A 21693-nucleotide genomic window follows, 5' to 3' on the forward strand; every position below is an offset into this window, starting at 1 on the left:
GGATCGAGCCCACAACCCGAACATGTGCCTTTGACTGGAATGGAACCCGGGACCTTCCAGTCCACAGTCCAATGCTCTATCCACTGAGCCAAACCAGCTAGGGCTGGGGCAAAGCTTTCTTGAGCCCTATAGAAAACATCCCTGGTGCCATTGACCCAGAACTGGGCATATCACTCATTCAAGGGAGTGAAACCAAACATCTCGGCCTGTATCATGGGTGGTAGGTCTGACAGCAGAGAAGAAGGAAGCAAATAATGAAAGCACAGGCCACCAGCATCTGCCTCAGGGAAGGAGAGGAGGCGAGGCCTTCTGGTTAAAGATTGGGGTGCAAGAGGCCTTTGGGAAATAGGGTTCATGTTAAAGAGCTGAGGGCTGGGGTCCTGGGTACCTGGACCCTCCATAGCCCTTCTTTTATATCAGTTAGAGTTGCCGTTTCTTTTTCGATCACCAGAGAGAGAAAACTTAACACAAATCGGCTTAAATATACAGGGGACTTGGCTTGTGTAAGTGAAGGTGGGCATCAGGTACGGTTTGATCCAGCAGCTCAAATGATGTCACCATGGACTCAGTTTCTCTGGGCCTTCTACTCGGTGCCAGGCCAATTCCAAATCTCCCCAAGAGAAAGGAGACAGTGGAAGTGATGCTGGGGGGCACCACCGATGGCCATGACCTTTGACCTCCCCGCACCCGAATCCTTCAATGACGTTGACACCCGCAGGCGGAGACTTTGGAAAAAGGCGTTTATTGGTGTGGTGGTCTCAACACTCCCCATGAATCGGAACACACGGCCCCCAGGGCCCGCCCTCCCCCTCCCTGGCCTCCCTCCCCCTCCCATCCCCATCCCCTCGGACCCTGGGAATGGAAGACAATGTGGGATGGGGCCCACGCCCCTGTCTGAGGTACAGTCACTGCCCTTGCCCCCCTGCCCCTGCTCTATCCTCGACCCCCAACCCCCCCCAAACGCTGGGTGGTGTGGCTCAGGGTGGGTGTTTGCAGAGGGTCTCCTGGGAGTCGGAGCTGGTGACTCCATCTTGGTCTGGGCTCTGGATGTCGGGGTGGGGTATTCCTACAACCAGAGGCTACAGCCCCTCAGCGCCGCCTCCTGACAACGGGTGCCCACCCTCGGGGGAACCACAGCTGGTCATGGGCTTCAGCTGGAGCCAGGGGGCTATTGCTGGTCCATCGCTGGTGTGTGTGTGTGTGTGTGTGTGTGTGTGTGTGTGTGTGTACACGCGCGTGCGTGGCCAGGTCAGCCTTTGGGAGGTGCAGTTGGTGGAGAGGCAGCCAGGGAGGAGGAGACCAGCAGACCCATGGGTGTGGGCCGCTGCAGGGATGCGGAGGGCAGCTGGTTGGCACTGCAGGTGGCCAAGGGGCGAGGGGTGGGGGCGGGCAAAGCACTGAGACAGACAGGTGGCCAGACACCAGCCTGACAGTGGGATGGAAGCACCGGTTGGCCCAGGAGGGGCCGAGAAAGTCCAGGGACGGGGAAGGTGGGAGGTCTCAGGCCGCCAAGCCAGCGATGGAGCCTGGGCTGCAGGCAGTTGGGGGTTGACAGCAGGGGGACCCGGAGCCCAGATGGAGACCCCCCCACCTGCTCAGAGAGGCTGAACGACAGCCTGACACCTCTCCCCGCTGCCAACCCGCCCAGGAGACACCTCTTCCGTGGGGAGGAGGGGAGGGGGGTGTGCGTGCATACACTGGGAAAGCGGGGGCTAGGACAAGCTCCCCTCACAGCTTCTGCCACGAAGCCCCCATACCTACCTCCAGCCCTGGGGGAGAGGCAGCAGGGTTGGGGCAGAGTGGACGTGGGGGTGTCGGGGAGGGAAGGTCGGAGCCCGCCTCCCCCACCCTGCCCACCCACTCCCATGCACACATACGGTACACACACGTGCAGGCGCACACGCACACGCGCACACCCACTACCCACATGCGATGCGGGTGCCAGCCTGAGCTAAGAGAGGGGTGGGAGTGGCGGGGGGTGAGTCACAATCAGAAACGTGAACGGTGGCGAGAATGGCTGTAGAAAGATGCATAATTTTGCGTTATCCCTCACAGTGATGGGTTCTCTAAAGATCTTGCTCCTCCCTCCTCCTCCTTTCTTCTTCCTCGGTCGCCGAGAGCTCTTCCGCCCCTTCGAGACCCACGCTGCTTGCTCCCCCCGTTCTCTCTCGCTCTCGGCCTCGGGCCCCCGCAGGGGGAGGCGAGCTGCACTGTGTTCTTCCTACATCCTCCACCACAGCCAGCCCAGGGCAGAGAGGAGGGCCAGGGGCCCGGGGGGCCTTGGGGCTGAGTTCTCCACGGAGCCTGGGCCTGGGGTGGGGGGGGGGGGAGAGAGAGAGAGAGAGAGAGAGAGAGAGAGAGAGAGAGAGAGAGTCACGGGAGGCGGCCTGGGAGGAGGAGGCCCTGCATGTCTCTCCCAAGTCCCCGAGGATCTACTTTGAGCCTTTCTGAGCCTTGCACTCCGTGTGACTGCTCTTCGGACTTTGTTTGGCTTTGTGTTGTTTTACGTTGATTTTAGAGAGGAAGGGAGAGGGAGAGAGAGAGAGAGAAACACCAACCGGTTGCCTTCCTTCTGTGCCCTGACCGGGGATGGACCCACAATCTGGGCAGGTGCCTTGACTGGAAATGGAACCAGGGACCCTTGGGTGCATGGATGTTTCACCAACTTAGCCGCCCGGCCAGGGTGCTCTTCTGGGTCGAGTCTCAGCTCTCTTGGAGCATTTGGCTGTCTCTCTTATGTCCCCGTTTTTCTCACATCTCCCCCTCTTTTTCGTCAGCCTGGGGCCCTCCGTGTCTGTCTTTCGGTCACACAGTTTCCGTTTATCCGGAACCGCCACCAGGCATCATCGTACAGGCAGCTCGTCGGAAATTGCCCTCTTGACCTCTGTCCCCCCCCAGACTGGCCGGCTCCTGCCCTGCCCCAGCCCCCACGACCTCTCCATTTCAATGTTTCACGACTACCCCCCACCACCCAGAGGCTCAAGCCAACTTTGGAATCACCTAGCTTCTACTTCCCGCTTCCCTCCACCTCCCAAAGCATCTCCCTGATGAAGACACTTTTGCCACCTTCTCCACCCCCCTCCCCCTCCTCCAGCTCCCAGCCTGGATTAGTGCAGTAGCCTCCTGTCTGCTCTCCTTGCCTCCATTTGCCCCCTCCACACACACACAAAGCCCATTCCTTGAATAGCAGTTAATGTGACACCCCCTTGCTTAACAGCCTCCAGCAGCCTTGCCCTGAAGTAGAATAAAACCCGAAATCTTGACCATGGCCCAGGAGCCTGGATCTCCCTTCCTCTGTAGCCTAAGGTCCCAAGATCACCCTGCTCAGGTCATGCTGGCCTCCTGCTGTGCCTCTTTGCAAGCTCTGTTCCCTGCCTGCAAAGCCCTTCCCGCAGGCCCAGGCCCAGCTGGCTGCTGCTTACCACTCGGGTCTCAGTTCAAAGGTTACCCCCCTTGCCCTAGCTGGTTTGGCTCAGTGGATACAGCGTCAGCTTGTGGATGGACGGAAGGGTCCCAGGTTGGATTCCGGGCAAGGGCACGTGCCCAGGTTGCAGGCTCCTCCCCGGCCTGGGCCCTGGTCGGGGCTCCTGCAGGAGGCAACCAATCCATGTGTCTCTCTCACCTCCACATTTCTCTGTCTTTCCCTCTCCCTTCCACTCCCTCAAATCAATGGAAAAATATCCTTGGGTGAGGATTAAAAAAAAAGTTACCACCCTCCAGGAAGCTTCCTCTGGTGAGTTCTCTAATGCTACCACCCCCAATCCTATTATTTTTGGCTTAGTTCTGTGCATGTGCGTTTGCTTCTCATTTTATTGATGTGTCTACTTGTTTATTGCTTTTCTGCTACTACTAGAGCATAAATTCTGTGAGCCCCTACATCTTGTCTCCCACGCACTGCTGTGCCGCAGCGCCCAACGCCCAGAGAATCGATCATCATCGAAGGGATCGGTTTCTTGCTCGGTTATCTTGCTGGAGTCCCAGCGCCCTTCTCTTCCCGAAGATCTGAGCGAGTCTGGGGCGTTCAGGGCGTCGCCACCGCCCAGACCCCGCTCACTCCCCGCCCCCGCTGCTCAGACCCCGCCCACTCCCCGCCCCCGCTGCGCTCAGGCCCCGCCCACTCGATCACAGCCCCGCCCCCCGCCGCCCGGCGCTCAGACGCACGCAGGAGCCGCATGGAGGCGCTGGACGCTCCGAGCCGGTTGGCGGCGCGACACGTGTAGTTGCCGTAGTGCCGGGCGCTCACGTTGGCGAAGAGTAGCATCGAGCGGGTGCGCTCCGTCTGCACCTTCAGGCCCTCGGCCGCGCCGCTGCTCAGCCTGCGGGGACCCGGGCCAGGGGGCGGGCCGTGACCCCTCGGGGCGCAGAGCCAGGCCGTCGACTCTCAGGCTCCCCAAGTCCCCGGAGACCCCCCCTTCCCCCCCTGCCACACACACACACGTGCACACACGCGAGCGCGCACACCCAGCCTCCAGGCCAAGGATCCCGGGCCACTGCCGCCCCTCTCCAGGCACCCCTGCCCGCCCTCCCCCCCGGGACACTGGACTCCCCCATCTCTAGAGACTCCGGGACCCCGCTGGCCCCGCAGCGACCCGACCTCCTCCCCGAACGGCCCCAGGAGATGGAGCCCAGCATTCATCACCGCAGGGCGCAAGCTTCCAGCAAGTCCCCCGAGCTCGCTCTGCTCCCGGGACGCGGACCCATCACTAAACGCTGGACCCGCCCCTCGGTTCTCAGGACCGAGGACTGTGCGCCTCCCCCGGGCACCGCCCCCTCCCCCTCCCGTCCTCCCGCATCCGCGCCCGCCCCGGGGCCGGCGCCGTCCTCACAGCCTGTCGTCCTTGAACCACTGGAAGTCCGCGGGGGGCACCGCCATGGCCTCGCAGCGCAGGAGGGCGGCCCGGCCCGGGGCCGTGCGGGCGCTGGTCACGTCCGTGATGGTGGGAGGATCTGGCGACGGGCGGGGGTCAGCGGATTCTCCCAGCCCCCGGCCCCCGCCTCCCTCCTTCTCCGGAGCCCAGGCCCCCAACCTCTCCTCCCTCAGGACCTCTGGCCCGGGGACCCAGGGCGCGCCCCCCTTCCGCGCGCAGGGCCCGGGGGCTCACAGTTGACGGTGACCAGCACGCGGCGGCTGTCAGGCGCCGAGTTGACCCCGTTGTGAGTCACGCACTCGTACTCCCCGGCCTGGCCCCGCTGGATGTCGGAAATCTCTAGGATCTCACCCTCCGAGGTGAAGCCGTCTGTGGAGGTTGGGAAGGGAGGGGGCAGGGCCGGACACAAACACTTAACACGGGACAACACGGGCACAACACGGACACACATCAGCGGGGCGGGCACCGCAGGGCCGGAGTGCCCGGGGCCAATGGGAGATAGGCGGGGCCTGGGGGTGGGGAGGGGAAGGGAGGCGCTGGGACCTCCTGCTAGGGGTGGGGCAGGGAGTGAGATCCGGGCTTAGTAACTGGAACCCAGTGGGGAGGGTCCTAGAATTTGGGGGTGCAGGGGATTCAGGGATCTGGGAGCACATGACTCAGATCATGGGGCTAAGAGGACCCCGTGGGGGAGAATCCCAGGATCTTGGGGCTCAGAAAGATCCAGGAAATACAGACCCGCTGGGGGAGGGTCCCGAGTTCTGGGATCTAGCTCTTGGGGTTCACAGACTAGGGATCTGGTGATTGGGATCAATAATCTGGATACGTGGGTCTTATGACAGATCTGGGCTCAGAGACCCTTTGAGACTTAGGGCACCTGGCAAACCAGGCCCTTAGATCAGGATTGTGGGGTTCAGATGACCGACTGGGGGAGGATCAGGGATCTGACACCTAGTTACTGGGTTCTGGCCTCTCAGGGTGTCCAGTGATTGGCACCAGTGGCCTCCAAAGACCCAGTGAATGAGGATCTAGGGATCTGGGAATTGGTGGTGAGATCCAGGTAAAAAGGGAGATGTTGGATCTGGGAAATCACACTCAGGCAGCTTGGGACTATGTTTGGGGGTAGCCTAGGGAGTGGTTCTCAGCTTTACCATCGGAATCACCTAAAGGGCTTGTTAAAGCATGGAGATGGTGATGGAGATGGAGATGATGATGGTGATGGAGATGGTGATGGAGATGATGGGGATGGTAATAGTGATGGAGATGGTGATGGTGATGGACATGTTGATGGAGATGGAGGTGATGATGGTGATGGAGATGGTGATGGAGATGATGGAGATGGTAATAGTGATGGAGATGGTGATGGTGATGGACATGTTGATGGAGATGGTGATGTTGATGGAGATGGTGATGGTGATAGTGATGGAGATGTTGATGGAGATGGAGATGTTGATGGAGGTGATGATGGTGATGGAGATGGTGATGGAGATGATGGAGATGGTAATAGTGATGGTGATGGTGATGGACATGTTGATGGAAATGGTGATGGAGATGGAGGTGATGATGGTGATGGAGATGGTGATGGAGATGATGGAGATGGTGATAGTGATGGAGATGATGATGGAGATGGAGATGTTGATGGAGATGGTGATGGTGATGGAGATGGTGATGGTGATGGTGATGGTGATGGTGATGGTGATGGAGATGGGGGAGATTTCTAGTCGTCTGGTCTGGGATGGGACCAGGACTGTGCTTTTCTGGCAAGTTCCCAGGTGATGCTGAAGCTGCCATTTTTGGGAACACACTTTGGGAACTGCTTGGCTGGAGCATCCCAGGTGATCAGGAGGCGGGAATGTGGGTGGGGCCACTGGCCGTGACCTGGCTCAGGCCTTCCAATGGTATAGGGACCTGAGTCCAGGAGAATCCCGTGGCTGGTGGGAAAGACCCTGCGGATACTGGGGTAGGGACAGGGTGAAGGGAGGGGAGGAGGGGCACGGCTGGAATCTAATGGATGATGTGGAGGGTGTGGCCCAGGCCTGGGATGCCAAGTGGTGAAGGCTCCAAAGATCTGAGGTCTGCCGGGGAAGTAAGGGGATGGGGTGGGAGTGGAAAATCAAGTCATCACAAGGGAGACGGGGATCACGGCTGGGGGAACGGAGGGCTCTGGACATTCGGCCAGGGATATGGGGAAACAGGGGCCCAAACTGTGGAGCAGGAGAAGGGGCGGTGGGCCAGGGGTGAGGTCCTCACCTCGAAGTTGCCTCCAGGTGACTGTAGGCTCCGGCCGCCCCACAGCCAGGCAAAGCAGGTTCACGTTGCCCCCCTCATTCACCGTCACAGGCGAGGAGATGTTCACGATGCGGGCAGGGACTGCGGGGGAGGGGGAGAGGTCAGCGACAGGCTGGTACGGGCTCCCAGGACCCAGGAGGCCAGGCCCCCAACCCCTCGTCCCTCAGACCCAGGAGTCCAGGCCCCAGCCCCTCCTCCCTCAGACCCAGGCGTCCAGGCCCCCAGCCCCCCCTCCCTCAGACCCAGGAGTCCAGGCCCCCAGCCCCTCGTCCCTCAGACCCAGGAGTCCAGGCCCCAGCCCCTCCTCCCTCAGACCCAGGCGTCCAGCTGACATTCCCTGTCTTGCTGTAAGATTTCTCTCGTTTTCCCTTCCTGTGGATCTGGCTTCATGTCTAACTTCTGTCTTCCTCACTCTTTCCAGGCTGTCTCTCTCTGCCTTCATCCTAACTTGGCTTTTCTATCTTCTGTTCTGACTTTCTCTCTCCCCATCTCTATTTTTATTCATTTGTTATTATTATTTTTAATATATTTTATTGATTTTTTTACAGACAGGAAGGGAGAGAGATAGAGAGTTAGAAACATCGATGAGAGAGAAACATCGACCAGCTGCCTCCTGCACATCCACTGGGGATGTGTCCGCAACCAAGGTACATGCTTGACTGGAATCAAACCTGGGACCCTTGAGTTCGCAGGCTGACGCTCTGTCCACTGAGCCAAACCCGTTAAGGCTATTTTTAAAAAATAGCTCATTTTACAAATGCTCACCGGGTGCTTATGGTGTGGTAAACCCTCTTCTCAGTGATTTGCAAAAATTAGCTTATGAAACCCTCACGGCTACCCTCCCTCTGGGGTAGATGTGGCTGTGTCCAGCAATTCTGACACATGTAGATGTTTTTTATTTTATTACTTATTATTTATTTATTATTTGTTAATGTATTTTTATTGATTTCAGAGAGGATGGGAGAGGGTGAGAGAAGAGAGATAGAAACATCAATGAATGAGAGAGAATCATTGACCGGCTGCCTCCTGCACGCCCCCTACTGGGGATTGAGCCTGCAACCCGGGCCTGTGCCCTTGAACTGGGGAATCCAACTGGGGACCTTTCAGTCCGCAGGCCGATGCTCTATCCACTGAGCCAAAAGGGGTTGGGCTATTATTTATTTATTTATTTATTTATTTATTTATTTATTTATTTATTTATTTATTTAATCCTGACCCAAGGATATTTTTCCATTGATTTTTAGAGAGAGTGGGAGAGACAGAGAAAGACAGAGATGCATGTGAGGGGTCCGAGACCCCCCTGCGCAGGGCCCTGTCAGCTGGTGGTGATGCCGAGGCCGGAGCCAGGCGGTCGGTCGGGCTCCCAGGTAGGGTTTGTCCTGGCCCCGCTGGGCTGTCCCTGTGCCTGGGTTCCGGGCTCCGCGAATGTTCCCTCCCTCCAGCCCATTTCTGATGGCACACGAGGCAGCCTCATCCCTCTCTCTCCCTCCTGCCTGCTCTGTGGCCCTCTCCCGCCCCCTCTCGCCCACTCTGAATTCTGATGCATCCTGCCATGCCAGGCCCCTCCCGGCACCCCTGACTCATGTCCTCCCTGGGCGCCCGCGCCTGGCGCTCCTTCCTGGTACCAGCTCTGCACCTGGCTGATATCTCAGCTCAGATATCATGTCTGGGAAGCCGCCTCTCCTCGGAAAGTCAGCTCCAAAGGCCTGGGAGCAGCCAGACGGGCTCCTCCTCTATCCTGAGTTTGGAGCAAATGCTTGCACACAGTAGGTGCTCAATAAGTGGGGCTAAGCCGGTGACTAGGATCTTCCGGTGAGCGCACCTTCCCCTCGCCCTGCAGCTCTCCCGTCTTAGAAGCTGCCAGGCAGAAGGGCCGCTATCTGTGTGCCCGTCCCTCCCACGTGGCTGAAATCCGCAAGGGCAGGGCGGTGCCTGCCTCCCGGGTGGGCGGAGCCGGGATGGCGCCCCGCCCCCGCCCCGCCCGGCCCCGCCCCCGGCGCCCGGCCCCGCCCCCGCGCTCACCGTGCACGATGAGGTAGACCTGAGTGGTGTAGGGCTGGTGGCGGGTCTGGAAGGAGCAGGTGTAGAGGCCCTCGTCGCCCAGCCCCACCTGGGTGATGAGGATGGAGAACTCCTCGGGCGTGTTGATGAGCAGCCGCACCCGCGGGTCGCTGGTCCAGCGGTCGTTGCCCGCGTACAGGATGTTGGAGCGGTTCAGCCAGGCCACGCGGGTCACGTGCTCGTCGATGAAGCAGCTGCGGGAGGCGGAGGGGAGGAAGGTTCTTGTCTCCCCGCGTCCCCCCCCCCCCCCCCCCCCGCCCTGGTCCTCCAGGTTCTCCCATCGCAGGGGCTGGGAGGGACTGGGACTGGGGGGATCCCACGGAGCTCTGCCCTGGGAGGCAGAGGTGACTGTGCCCACTTTACAGGTGGGAGCACTGAGGCCCGAGAGGGAGAGTTGTGAGCTCAAGTGAGCATGGAGTGGTGGCTGCCGGTGATGAAGTGACTGTTGTGCCAGACACCCAGAAAGAGGAGGGCGGGCACTCAGGGAGCGAAGGGCAGAGATGCATCAAGATGAGGGACATAGAGAGAGGGTGTAGCAATCCAGAGAGAGAGGGGCAGGGATGCAGAGAGAGGGGGAACAGGGGCCCAGAGAGCAGGGGGCAGAGACAGAGAGAGAGAGAGAGGGTCCCAGAGGGAGGGGACAGGGACCTGAGAGAGGGGACAGGAACCCCGAGTGGGCAGAGGCCGAGGTCTGGGAATGGTGACCTGGCTCTCCTTGACTCAGCAGCTCAGCAGCCACAGCGTGCTGCTCTCTCGCTCGGGGGGTGTGTACAGAACCTCGACTCCCGCAACAACGGACACAGTGGTTACCACGCCCCCACCCGTTTGACAGACAGGGACACCGAGGCCCAGAGCCCGCGCCCTGATGGCCTCTCCTGACAGGAGCACGGCTGTGTCAGGCCGGGACTGTTTCCCCAGGGAAGGTGAGAGGCAGGCCTGCAGCCCGAGGCCCCTACCTGAGGGTGGCATTGTCGCCTTCGCACACTGTGTAGTTGTCGGCGGGAGAGCTGAACTCCAGGCTCTGGGACAGCAGCCCTGTGGGTGGGAGGCCAGCTCAGCACAGCGGGCACTGTGCCTGTGCACACACACACACACACACACACATGTGTGCCCTCGCAGACACAGACATTCTCCACACCCACCACACACATGTTCACTGATGATTCCAGAAACGCAGACGGCAGACACACTCAGAGAGGACACACACACATGTATCTTCCCACAAGCCCACCCTGACTCAGACAGACCGGGACACACAAACCTACCCCCTCCAGAGACACTGAGACCCACCCCAAGCATCGCACACGAACACACATGTATGCAAGGCACATGTACACCAAACACACATGTTCAAACATATACATTCACAGGTACTGCTTACAGAGACACATACATATACACACAGGTATGTATACATGCATAGACACATGTGAACGTGCACAAATGCACACACATGTATGCACAGGCACACATACGTATTCACAGTGAAGAGACCCATGCACAGATTAAAAATGCATAGATACATATACATGGGCAGACACACGTACACAAATGCAACAAGCACATCCACAGATGCACACATACACACACACACAGACGGACATGGGCACACATATTCAGATGCATGAGTACACAGATACACACATACTAGTACACACAGAAGCATGTACCTATGCAACCAACACATGCAGACACACACACATATTAATTCGGAAATACATGGAAACACACACATATGGAGCTGGCTGCATGCACTCGACACCCACACATGCGCACATAGACATACAGACACAGATGCACATGCACGCGCGTGCACACACACACACATCTAACACAAACACACCCTTAGGCATGGTGCACAGCCACACGCAAACCTTCACAGACACACGAGTCTACACAGACACACCCGTGTGTCCCTGCTCACCCGGACGCACTCTCGCGGGCACAGGCCCATGCCCGCCTGCACACTCCAGTGCAGCTTGCAGGCCCCATTGCCCGGCAGGGCCCCCACCCCCACCCATTCATCTCTCCGTGGACCGTGGCCAGCGGGCTGGACGGGAGCCAGGAGTGGGGGCTGGGCCAGCGGAGGCGGCCGGATGGAGATGCACCAGGCTGGGGAGAGGAGGCGGCCGGATGACCTTGGACGCCTGGGAGGGAGGGCCCTGCCCTGCCCCGGGATGAGGAGCTAATTAATCTGATGAATTAATTGCCCGTGCTGCCCCGATGACTCCCGAGGGCCCTCTCCATCAGCAGCCCCTCAGGACAGGGCTGGGGCAGAGCCAGCAGGGCGGGCAGCCCCTCACCAGGCCTCGCCCAGGCACTCCTGGATGGAGGGAGGGGCCCGCCCCCCCCAGCTGTGCGTGCAGAGAGGACAGGGACACACACAGCCCTGGGAGCAGATGGGCAGGCACAGGGGCACACGCAGACACCAGGCCCAGGACACATCCCGCACTCGGTCACGTGAACGGCGGCGGGGCCTGCTCAGGTTCCCCCTCAGGGTGACCACACCGCCTGGGACACACCCAGCGGAAAGTCATGAGGAAAGACAAGCCTGTCTCAGGAGCACCCCCAGTCAGGCCCCGCGGGGACAGCCCCAGGCCAAGCCGCATCCCACCCTGAGTCACCCCTCCCCGCCTCCATGTACAGAACAACACAGTTACACCGACACCAGCAGCCTCCCACAGCCCTACCCAGGGGCCATCTTCACACACACACACACACACACACACACACACACACACGCTGGCCTAGTCCGGTGTGACACCTCCAGCCCCAGGGCCATGCTCACCACTCCCCCTCCTCCCCACTTTGGAATGTCGTGCATGAAGCTACAGCCTGTGCAATGTCACAGCCACATCGTCACAGCCTCCGAACTACAAAGGGGCCGCTCTGGGCCAAGGATCAGGCGCACATAGTCACGCTGTCACCTACAATCAGATCACACATGGCCACACACACACACACACAGGATTTGCCACACTCCTGGTCACACATGTCCTGGGCAGGGTGTCTCCACTGCGGCACCTCTGGCACGGCTGGAGGATTCCTCGTTGTGGGGCCGTCCTGCCCAGGGAAGGGGGTGAGCAACACCCTGACTTTGACCCCCTAGACCCCAGTAGCTCCTCCCACCGCAGGGTGGGGACAACTAGAAATGCCTCCAGTCACTGCTAAATGCCTCCTGGGGGGCACCCCCCCTCCCTTAGCAGCGACTGTTCCAGTTTAAAGGAGGGGGACCCAGCCCCTGTTAAGGAGGGAGCTGTCCAAGGTGCCACACTAGCTCCGAGGGCACCAGGGCTCCTGGGCTCAGCCCCGCGCCAGCCAGGAGCCCCTGCGTGAGCTGGACCCACACACCAGGGCTCTGGGGTGAGGAGCGGACCCCCACACCAGCAGCCAGGACCCTGGGCAACTGTCCTGGCAGACAGAAGTACGGACAGAAGTACAAACAGACAACCGCCTGGCTGGAGGGGTCTTTCCAACGCACAGAGCTGCCGGGCCCCTCCCGTGGCTCCCTGCTGCCATCAGGGCGAAGTCCCAGCCCCTCAGCCCGGTGGCGGGCTCTGGTGTCCCTCTCCGGCCTGGCCTCCCTCCGTGCCTGTGGGGCCCAGCCTGGTCCATCCCTCTGCCTCATAGTTTCCATAGAAGTGTTCTCATCAAACACTTCTACTTCTTCAGGGACTCAATATAGCGGGGCCTCTCCTGGGAGAGATGGTGAACTTTGGATTCATGTCCATCAGGGCACCTGGATCAGGGTCAACTGCCTCCCCAACCTGCCTCTCTCGGGCAGGAGCCGGGGCAGCCCATCTCTGTGTCCCCAGCAAGCCCAGCTCGGGACCTGGCGGAGGGCAATCCCAAGTTTCATGAGGGCAGAGCCCGGGTCTGACTCAAGTCTGTGTCCCCAGCATCTCCCAGCACAGGCTCTGGCCTGGCAAGGCCTTGGGAAAGATTTGCTGAATGAGTGAAGAATATATAAGTGGATGCTTGCAACATGCTTCTCCAACTCTTGAACTCCCACTCATCCTTCAGGGCCCAAACTCAAATGCCCCCTCCTCCAGGAGGACCTCCCTGACTGACTGTCCACAGCAGAGTCTTCACTCTCTATACTGGGTAACTTTGACTCCGCTGCGACAGGTCTCCCACCTGACCAGGAAATCCCCGAGGGCCCAAATCCTGGCCGCGTTCCCCAGAGCTGGGCTTAGCTCAGAGCAGGGACCTATTCCTAGAAGGAAGAGATGGTGTCCAGAGACTGGATAAGAAAGCCCCAAGGAGCCTGTGCTGGGAGATGAAATGTCTGCAACACCATTTCCTGTCCGGTGACCCCCCCCTCACACACACACACACATACACACACACACACACACACACACACACACACACACACACACACACCAGTTTGAGTCTCAGTTCCCCCGTCTGTAAAAGAGAGAAAAATAGCCCAGGCAGGTGTGGCTCAGTGGTTGAGCGTCCACCCAGGAACCAAGACGGTACAGTTTGATCCCCAGTGGGGGGCGTGCAAGAGGCAGCCGATGGATGATTCTCTCTCATCATTGATGTTTCTATTTCTCTCTCCCTCTGCCTTCCTCTCTGAAATCAATAAAAATATAGAGATGAGAGAGAAAGAGAGAGAGGGAGAGAGAGAGAGAGAGAGAGAGAGAGAGAGAGAGAGAGAGAGAGAGAGAGAGAGAGAGAGAGAGAGAACAGTTCTCCCCTCTGACGGCTTTTGTGAGGGAGTCCCCGGGAACATAGTAACAAAATGTCTGGCTCAGTGTTTAGCATGCAGAAAGGGCCCAGTAAATGCTCGCTATCCCAAAGCCACATCTACTGCTCTCCCTGGTCCAGGGTCAGTCTCCCTGGGGGTGGGGAGCGGGAAGCGCAGGGCTCGTCTGGGTTGTAGTTGCTCGGTGCCCTGCACCCTCTCGAGTCGGCGACCATTCAGATGCCCTGTCGTGCGGGCGTCAGCTCTGACATGAGCATTTAGCAGGCCCCTGAAAGAACGGACTGGGGAGCTGGGCTGCCCAGGTTCAAATCCTAGCTCTGCCTCTGGGTTGCATGAGCTCCTCCGCCTGCCTGGGACTCAGTTTCCCATCTGTGAACAGGGATGATCATTATGCCTCTCTCATCGGGTGGCGGTGGGGGAGGAAATGAGGTCATTCAAGGAACGGTTCGCTACAGAGCCCGCTGGTTAAGTGCCCGCCAACAGCTGCTCGGAGGGGTAATTAGGGGGCAGGTGCCCGCCTGTCTGGGGGTCCAGTGGTGACCAAAGGGACCACATGGGTCGCAGCCGGTCCAAACTAGCAGCCCCCATGCCTGTTTGATAAATCCAGGGGCGAAGGTGGCAGGTGGGCGTGTTCCCCTCCCCTAGACAGAAGGGGGTATCTATCTAACAAGCTGGGTGACCTTGAGTTGGAGATAAGACCCACCTTTCGCGCCTGGGAGGAACTTTGTCAAAATTAGGGCCAAATAATGAGGGGATGCGTGGCTTCCACAGTCCTGGGACTCACAGGTGGGGACCCCAAGGCCCAGGAGTGTGTGTGAGCCAGGGGAGGGGTAGTCGGGGGGGGGGGGGCGTGGCACACTGAGAGGGGGTTTGTGGCTTTGGCAGGGAAGAGGGTGAGAGGGGTGGGGCCTGGCCTCCCTAAACGAAAAGCCCCCGGACCCCTCTTTCCTGTTGCTGACAGTGGAAGTCCAGGGGCCTTCCCATCCCTGATGCCCGGATCCTGAACGCTGAGCGAAGGCCCCTGGAAATTTCCGCTGGTTCCCACCTTTGGCCCTGTGGTTCTCTGACTTCTCCGCTCCCTTCCGTCTGAACAGCTCACGTGGCCAGCTCGTCCCTAATTTTCCTCACTTACCCGTCACTCTCTGAAATGGCCTATATTTATTGACTTGCTGGCTTGCTTTTAGGTTTTGTTCGTTGTTTGATCTCTCTGGGTCCCAGGAGGACCTACGCTCCATGAGGGCAGTGCCTGGAACAGACTGTGCTCAGTCAGAATGTGCTACGGAAGGGAGGAGGCCAAGACCACAGTCCAGACAAGCAGGGTGGACCCTGGTCTGCGTGGCTGGGCCCGTCCTGCCCTCTAGGTCTAATACGGAGAAAAAAAAATTAAAGGCAAAAAAAATGACAGCTGGGACAACATCTAAAATGCCGGAGAAGTAGAAAAATGCCAACGGCAGAGAAAGGGGCTCAGCCGGTTTCTGTCTCGCGGAACTCTGGGTGTCCGACTGTGTAGGTGGGAGAGGGTGGGGCCGGGACACGCTGTAGAGGATGGTAACCTGCACGCATTCCTCCCGAAACTTGGAAAACGGAAGAGAGAAGAGGCGATTTTGTGTATCTTTTTCTCAGGGAGCCCCAACTCTGTCAGTGGGTGGGCAGGTGGCTGGCTTTCTGCCTCCTGGTTCTGTGCCAGCTCAACACCCCCCCCCCCCCCCCAGCCCTCAGTTCCCAGACGGGGCATCCGAGGCCCAGAGGTGGGCAGGCACTGGGCCTGAGTCATAAGCCTCCTCCTGGCCCCACTAAGCTCCCAGCCCCACAGGTGTCAGCACCAGGAAGTCCGGGGGGCCAGAGAAGTGAAAAGTGGGAAGTTACTTCGAGAGGAAAAGGAGAGAGAGGGTGGGAGGAGGTGAAGGGGGGGGAAGGGAGTGAGGGGAGGAGAGGGAGAAGGGTGGAGACAAGGAGGCGTCAGGGACCCAAGGGGATGTGACTTCCCAGAGGTAAACGAGGCCCAAGGCTCTGGTGGGAGAGCCAGGAAGGGACAGGGACGAGAGGCCTGGGGGTGACAGTGGGGGGCATTTCAGAGGCAGGAGGGACGACGTGAGATTGTGCTGAGACCAGCGGGACGACGGAGAGACAGACCCAGGGAATGCCACCCCGAGCTAGGGAGCCCCCGGAAGTGGCTGAGACGCTAGCGAGACACAAAGAACAAGTGACAGAGATGGACAGACAGGCAGGCGGGGAGTCGGTCAGCTGGCCTGTCAGACAAGCACCAGGGAGGGAACTGATGCTGGGCCCCGCTGGGCCCGGGGCCCTGGGGCTACGAGGGCTGGCTGACCCCTGACCTGCGTGCACAGAGCCCTGCTGGCGGGACCACCCTCCTGGCGGGACCACCCTGCTGGCATGACCCTGGGCGGCTGCAGGTGCCGGCCTTGTCCTCAGTGGCGTGTGGATGTGGCTGAGCCAGACCCGGTGCGTGTGGGCGGGAGGCCTGGGGAGCAGCTGCCTGGCTGAGACTGTTGGGGGCTCTAGGCTGTCCCTGACTGTGTGTCCCTGACTCCGTGACCCTTGTTTGGAGGCAGGGCTGGGGGGCCGGGGGGGGGGGGGAACCCTCCAGATGCCCCGCATTAACCCTGCCTCCCTGCTCACCCCTCCCTCCTCAGGGGCATCTGCCAGGCCACCTGGGTGGCAGCCCCCCCACCCCCACCCCCAGGACACAGGCTCCAGCTACACGCCCTCCATCCAGAGACTGCCCAGCGCACCCCCTGCACCCCCCCACTCTCCCCTCCCTGCCCCACAGGCCAGCCCCAGCCCCCTTCCCCACGGGAGGGCTGACATTCACCCTTGACCTGCGTTAGCCCTTCCTCCCTCCTCAGTCTGCCCTTCTCTCACCCTCCAGTCCCCCTGGGAACCCGGAATTCAGACAGATCCCCCACCTTTGAGTCCCCAGCCCAACTTCCTGGATCCCCACTCCCCCACATAACTGTACCCCCAAACACCACACTTCCCCCCAACCCACAGGACCCAGCTGGGAGGCCAGCCTCCACCCCTGCCTGCCTGGCCCTGGGACTGAGGTCTGGGGACACCCGGCCCCTCCTCACCCAGACCCCGGGAGGACCCCATCCCCCGCCTTTGCCCCCCCACGCCAGCCCCAGCCCCTGGGCCGGGACCCCCACAGGGCCCTCTCCACGCAGAGAACGACCCCCGACGGGGCATCCCCGACCCCGACGCCCCAACTCAGTTCAGAGATCCTGCCCGGGGACCCTGACTTCAGCGGCGGACCCCCTCCCCGATCCGGGGCCGCACACCCCGCCCCCCCGCCGGGGCCGGGATCCCCGACCCTCGGTCGCCCCGCCGCCTCCAGGCCCGGGCTCGCGCCCCAGAACCGGACCACCCCCAGGGCACCGATCCGGGCGTCCGAGGACCCCCGTGCCAGCCCCGGAGGCACCCCGCCCGGGCCCGGACCTCGGCGTCCCGGGGCGTCCCCTTCCCCACCCGCGGATGCAGCCCCCAGCCCCCGCCCGCCCGGGACCCGCGCCCGGACCCCCGCCCCCGGCGCTGCGGTACCTCGGCTGATGACGGCCAGGCCGGCCAGGGCGGCGGCGGCGAGGAGCCGGAGCCGGGCCCCGGGCGCAGGGGGGGGCATCGCGGCAGCGGCGGCGCGGAGGGGGAGGGGAGAGGGGGGGCCGTCCCGGGGCGCGCGAGGTCTGGGGGGGAGAGGGGGAGGGGGAGGGGACCCCGCCAGCGGCTGCACCGGCCCGGGGGGGGCGGCGGGGGCGGGGGAAGGGGCTGGGGGGGCGCGACGAGGCGGCCGGAGCTGCTGCAGACCCGGGGAGGGGGGCGGCGCTGACGGGCAGGGCGGCCGACCAATCAGGGCGGGCGGGGGGCCGGGGAGGCGGGGCGGAGGGGGGTTGCTGGTGGGAGGGAGAGGCCTTTGTTACTGCGGCCCGGCCCCTACCCCCTCCCGCCCCCGGCGTCCCCACGGCCTCCCCCCTCGATCCCCAGAACCCCGGGCCGGGGACACTTCCCCCCCGAAGCCCACCGCCCTTCTGCTTCAGGTGCAATGTCAGCCTCCCTCGGACCCAGGGGCCCAGGCCCCCAGCCCCTCCTCCCTCGGACCCAGGGGTCCAGGCCCCCAGCCCCTCCTCCCTCGGACCCAGGGGTCCAGGCCCCCAGCCCCTCCTCCCTCGGACCCAGGGGTCCAGGCCCCCAGCCCCTCCTCCCTCGGACCCAGGGGTCCAGGCCCCCAGCCCCTCCTCCCTCGGACCCAGGGGTCCAGGCCCCCAGCCCCTCCTCCCTCGGACCCAGGGGTCCAGGCCCCCAGCCCCTCCTCCCTCGGACCCAGGGGCCCAGGCCCCCAGCCCCTCCTCCCTCGGACCCAGGGGTCCAGGCCCCCAGCCCCTCCTCCCTCGGACCCAGGGGCCCAGGCCCCCAGCCCCTCCTCCCTCGGACCCAGGGGCCCAGGCCCCCAGCCCCTCCTCCCTCGGACCCAGGGGCCCAGGCCCCCAGCCCCTCCTCCCTCGGACCCAGGGGCCCAGGCCCCCAGCCCCTCCTCCCTCGGACCCAGGGGTCCAGGCCCCCAGCCCCTCCTCCCTCGGACCCAGGTGTCCAGGCCCCCAGCCCCTCCTCCCTCGGACCCAGGGGTCCAGGCCCCCAGCCCCTCCTCCCTCGGACCCAGGTGTCCAGGCTCCCACCCCTCCTCCCTCGGACCCAGGGGTCCAGGCCCCCAGCCCCTCCTCCCTCGGACCCAGGTGTCCAGGCTCCTAGCCCCTCCTCCCTCGGACCCAGGGGTCCAGGCCCCCAGCCCCTCCTCCCTCGGACCCAGGGGTCCAGGCCCCCAGCCCCTCCTCCCTCGGACCCAGGGGTCCAGGCCCCCAGCCCCTCCTCCCTCGGACCCAGGGGTCCAGGCCCCCTGCCCTCCTCCCTCAGACCCAGGGGTCCAGAGCCCCAGCCCCTCCTCCCTCGGACCCAGGAGCCCAGGCCCCCAGCCCTCTCTTCCTGTGGGACATAGTTCAGCTTCTCTATTTTCATGAATAACATTGACTTTAGGGAAAACATTTCCTTCTTCCTTCCATCCCAACCCTCACCCCCAGGAGAACGAGAGAAGGGGGAGGGACTGGGGGACCTGATCTGGGGGCTGGGAATGGCGAGGAGATGGCTGTTCAAGGCTCAGGTGCAAAACATCCTGGTTACTCATTCTTTTCAGGGGCTTGGCTGGGTGACCTTGACAAGTCACTTCTCTTCCCAGAACCTCAGGGTCCTGCCCTGCTGGATGGAGCCATCACCGTCCAGGGTTATTAGAATAATAAGGAAGACCCTGGAAGGTGTAACTCTGCCCAGCACACCAGCAACCTCTAGCTCCTCCTTCCTCCTGGCCCGACTACGCACCGGCTTACCAGGCACAGTCCTCCCTCCTGGCCCCCAGGAGAAGTGCCCCCGTCCCCTGTCCCCTGCCCCTCATATAGGCCTCTGAGAACAGTCTGAGCTTGCTCCATGTCTGGGGCAGCTGGGGGCTGGAACTTTTTAGTCTCTCTGAGCTGCCACCCTCCCCCCAGGTATGGCTGCTCCACCACAGCAGCCAATCCCTGGCCTCCCAGCCCCCACCTCTGTCACCACCTGAGCTCAACAATCCCGGAACCTCCCCCCACACTGCTGCCTGCTCTTCTTTCTGTTCCTAGACAAAGGCCAAACTTACTTCAACCCCAGGGCCTTTGCACATGCTGTTCCCTCTTCTGCAATGCTCTTCTGACCAGACTAGCACAAGGCTCTCATTGGGGCCTCCCCTCTAAGAAGGCTTTGCTGATTCTGCTCTGCACAGAACCCTCACTCCCCACCCTGTCTTTCTGTCCTACCTCGGTTTTGCTTTCTTGGTGGCATTTCCCATTCCCTTATTTCATGGATTCAAGTGTTTATTTTCAGCCAACCTCCCCCCCACCCCCCTCCATGCCCCACTTCCAGAATGTAGGCTTTGCTCCGGCTGGGTTTTGTGGGGGCCCCCCCGAGTCACCCAGGAAGCGTCCTCGTCTGTCCTCCCCCACGCCTCTGCCCCGGATCTGGGGATTCCGCCTGCACTTGGCAAGGGGGTTGCCTTCTGAATGGAGACACCTCCTTCTGGCAGGACGTGGGTGTGGACAGAGGGCGTCCCTTCCATATCTGAGCTGCTAATCAGATTTGCAAATGAGAGGCTTTTCTTGGACCCACGCTGCTTTTGAAAAACATGGTTTTAATTACCAGCATGCTCGAATCCAGACATTTCACACTGAAATCTGAGTCTCTCTGGATTCTCCTACAACAGAAAAAAAGTCAGAAGATCTGGCAACAACAGAGTCCCCGTTCCTGCCGGGAGGTGGGTGGCAGGGCAGGTGCGGGAGGAGTGGGAGCCGGGTTCGCCGCAGCTGGGCGCCCCCTGCAGGTGGGCACCTGCTCTCCAGGCGGCCCGCCAGGCCCATGGCGCTCCTTTTGTGACCTGCCTCGGCCGGTGGAGTTCTGAGTTTGCGGACCCTGCACTAGAGTCGTATGAGGTCAGGAGAAGATGACCAAGGACAGGGACCAGGGACCTCGGACTCAGGGGCCCCGAGCAGGGCACAGTCTGGCTGTGTGGCCGGAGGCATTGGGAGCCTCAGTTTCCCTGTGTGCAAAGCAGAGCGTGGAGGGTGAGGTCTCAGGATCCCCAATGCCCCCGCAGAGACCCCTGCATTTTTCTGGTTTTGAGTTGCTTTTTCAGTGTGTCAGTCCTGCGGGCCTCAGCCTCTGTAGCATGCTGAGGCTGGCTGGGAGGGTGCTGCCCCCATGGCTGTAGGAGGGTGGCTGTCCCTCTGGGTTCACAATGCCCGGCACGGCCTCTGCACCAACAGGAGTCCATTTCCTGTGCTCCAGGGGCCTCCGTGTTTCACACCTGCTCCTCGGGGGCAGGGAGTGGGCATGTTTGACGCGGCTGACAGGAGGCCTGTGCTTGGCGGTCTGGGCTGAATGGGTGAGCACCTAGCAGTGGCCTCTCTCATCTTAGTCTGAGATGGAGTCGTGTGCCCCCAACCCCTCCCCCCCGCCCCCACCCGCCCCCGCTCTGCAGGTTTGCGCTGGTCTGACTAGGCTGTGGTTCTACCATGTCTGTGAGCCAGGCGTCTGTCACCCTCTGTCCTGAGAACCAGATTTGGGCGTTCCCCTGCCCTGGGCAAGTCCCTCTCCCTCTCCGGGCCTCCCAGCAATGGAGGGACCCGGCCAGCTCCTGGAAGCCTCTGTATGGGCTGAATTGTGTCCCCCCAAATGTATACGATGGGGCCCTAACCCCAGGACCTCAGAATGTGACTGTATTTGGAGGCAGGGCCTTTGAAGAGAAAATTAAGATGAAAGGAGGCCATTAGGGTGGGCCCTAGCCCAGCAGGGCTGATTTCCTTAAGAGGAGAGGAGAGTAGGACACAGACGTGGCGGGGGGGGGGGGGGGGGGGCATGTGAGGACAGAGAGAATCTGGCCATCTGCCAGCCAAGGAGGGGCCTCAGGGGAACCCACCCTCCCGACCCTTCATCTCAGACTCACCCTCATCTCACCAGCTTCCAGAATCGTGGAAAACTACCTTCTGTTGTGTGAGCCACCTGGTCTGTGGAACGCTGTTCGAGCAGCCCAAGCACCCTTCCTGGCATTTCCTCTTCTCCCCGGGCCGGGCAGTGGTGCCGGGACGGGACGGAGGGGCCTCCTCTGGGGGACAGGGGCTGGGCTGGGGGCTGGGCTGCTGGAAGGGGAGCTCAGCTTGGAGAGCAGACAGAGGCTGTGAAGGC

At 61.5% G+C, this 21693-nt stretch overlaps 1 protein-coding gene across 1 annotated transcript; it reads right to left on the reverse strand.

Moving 5' to 3' along the window:
* Positions 1-967: 967 nt before the first annotated feature.
* IGLON5 (IgLON family member 5) lies at positions 968-17581 on the reverse strand. The gene is made up of 8 exons (XM_036296183.1): positions 17488-17581; positions 10172-10250; positions 9177-9409; positions 7116-7235; positions 5103-5237; positions 4827-4947; positions 4162-4316; positions 968-2310 (listed from the first exon to the last, which is right to left on the reverse strand). The coding sequence occupies exons 1-8, from the start codon at positions 17564-17566 to the stop codon at positions 2222-2224; spliced, it is 1011 nt and encodes a 336-aa protein (XP_036152076.1). The 5' UTR covers positions 17567-17581; the 3' UTR covers positions 968-2221.
* Positions 17582-21693: the final 4112 nt, after the last annotated feature.

This window comes from Myotis myotis, unplaced genomic scaffold (genome assembly GCF_014108235.1).
Source record: "Myotis myotis isolate mMyoMyo1 unplaced genomic scaffold, mMyoMyo1.p scaffold_m19_p_28, whole genome shotgun sequence".
Lineage (NCBI taxonomy): Eukaryota > Metazoa > Chordata > Mammalia > Chiroptera > Vespertilionidae > Myotis > Myotis myotis.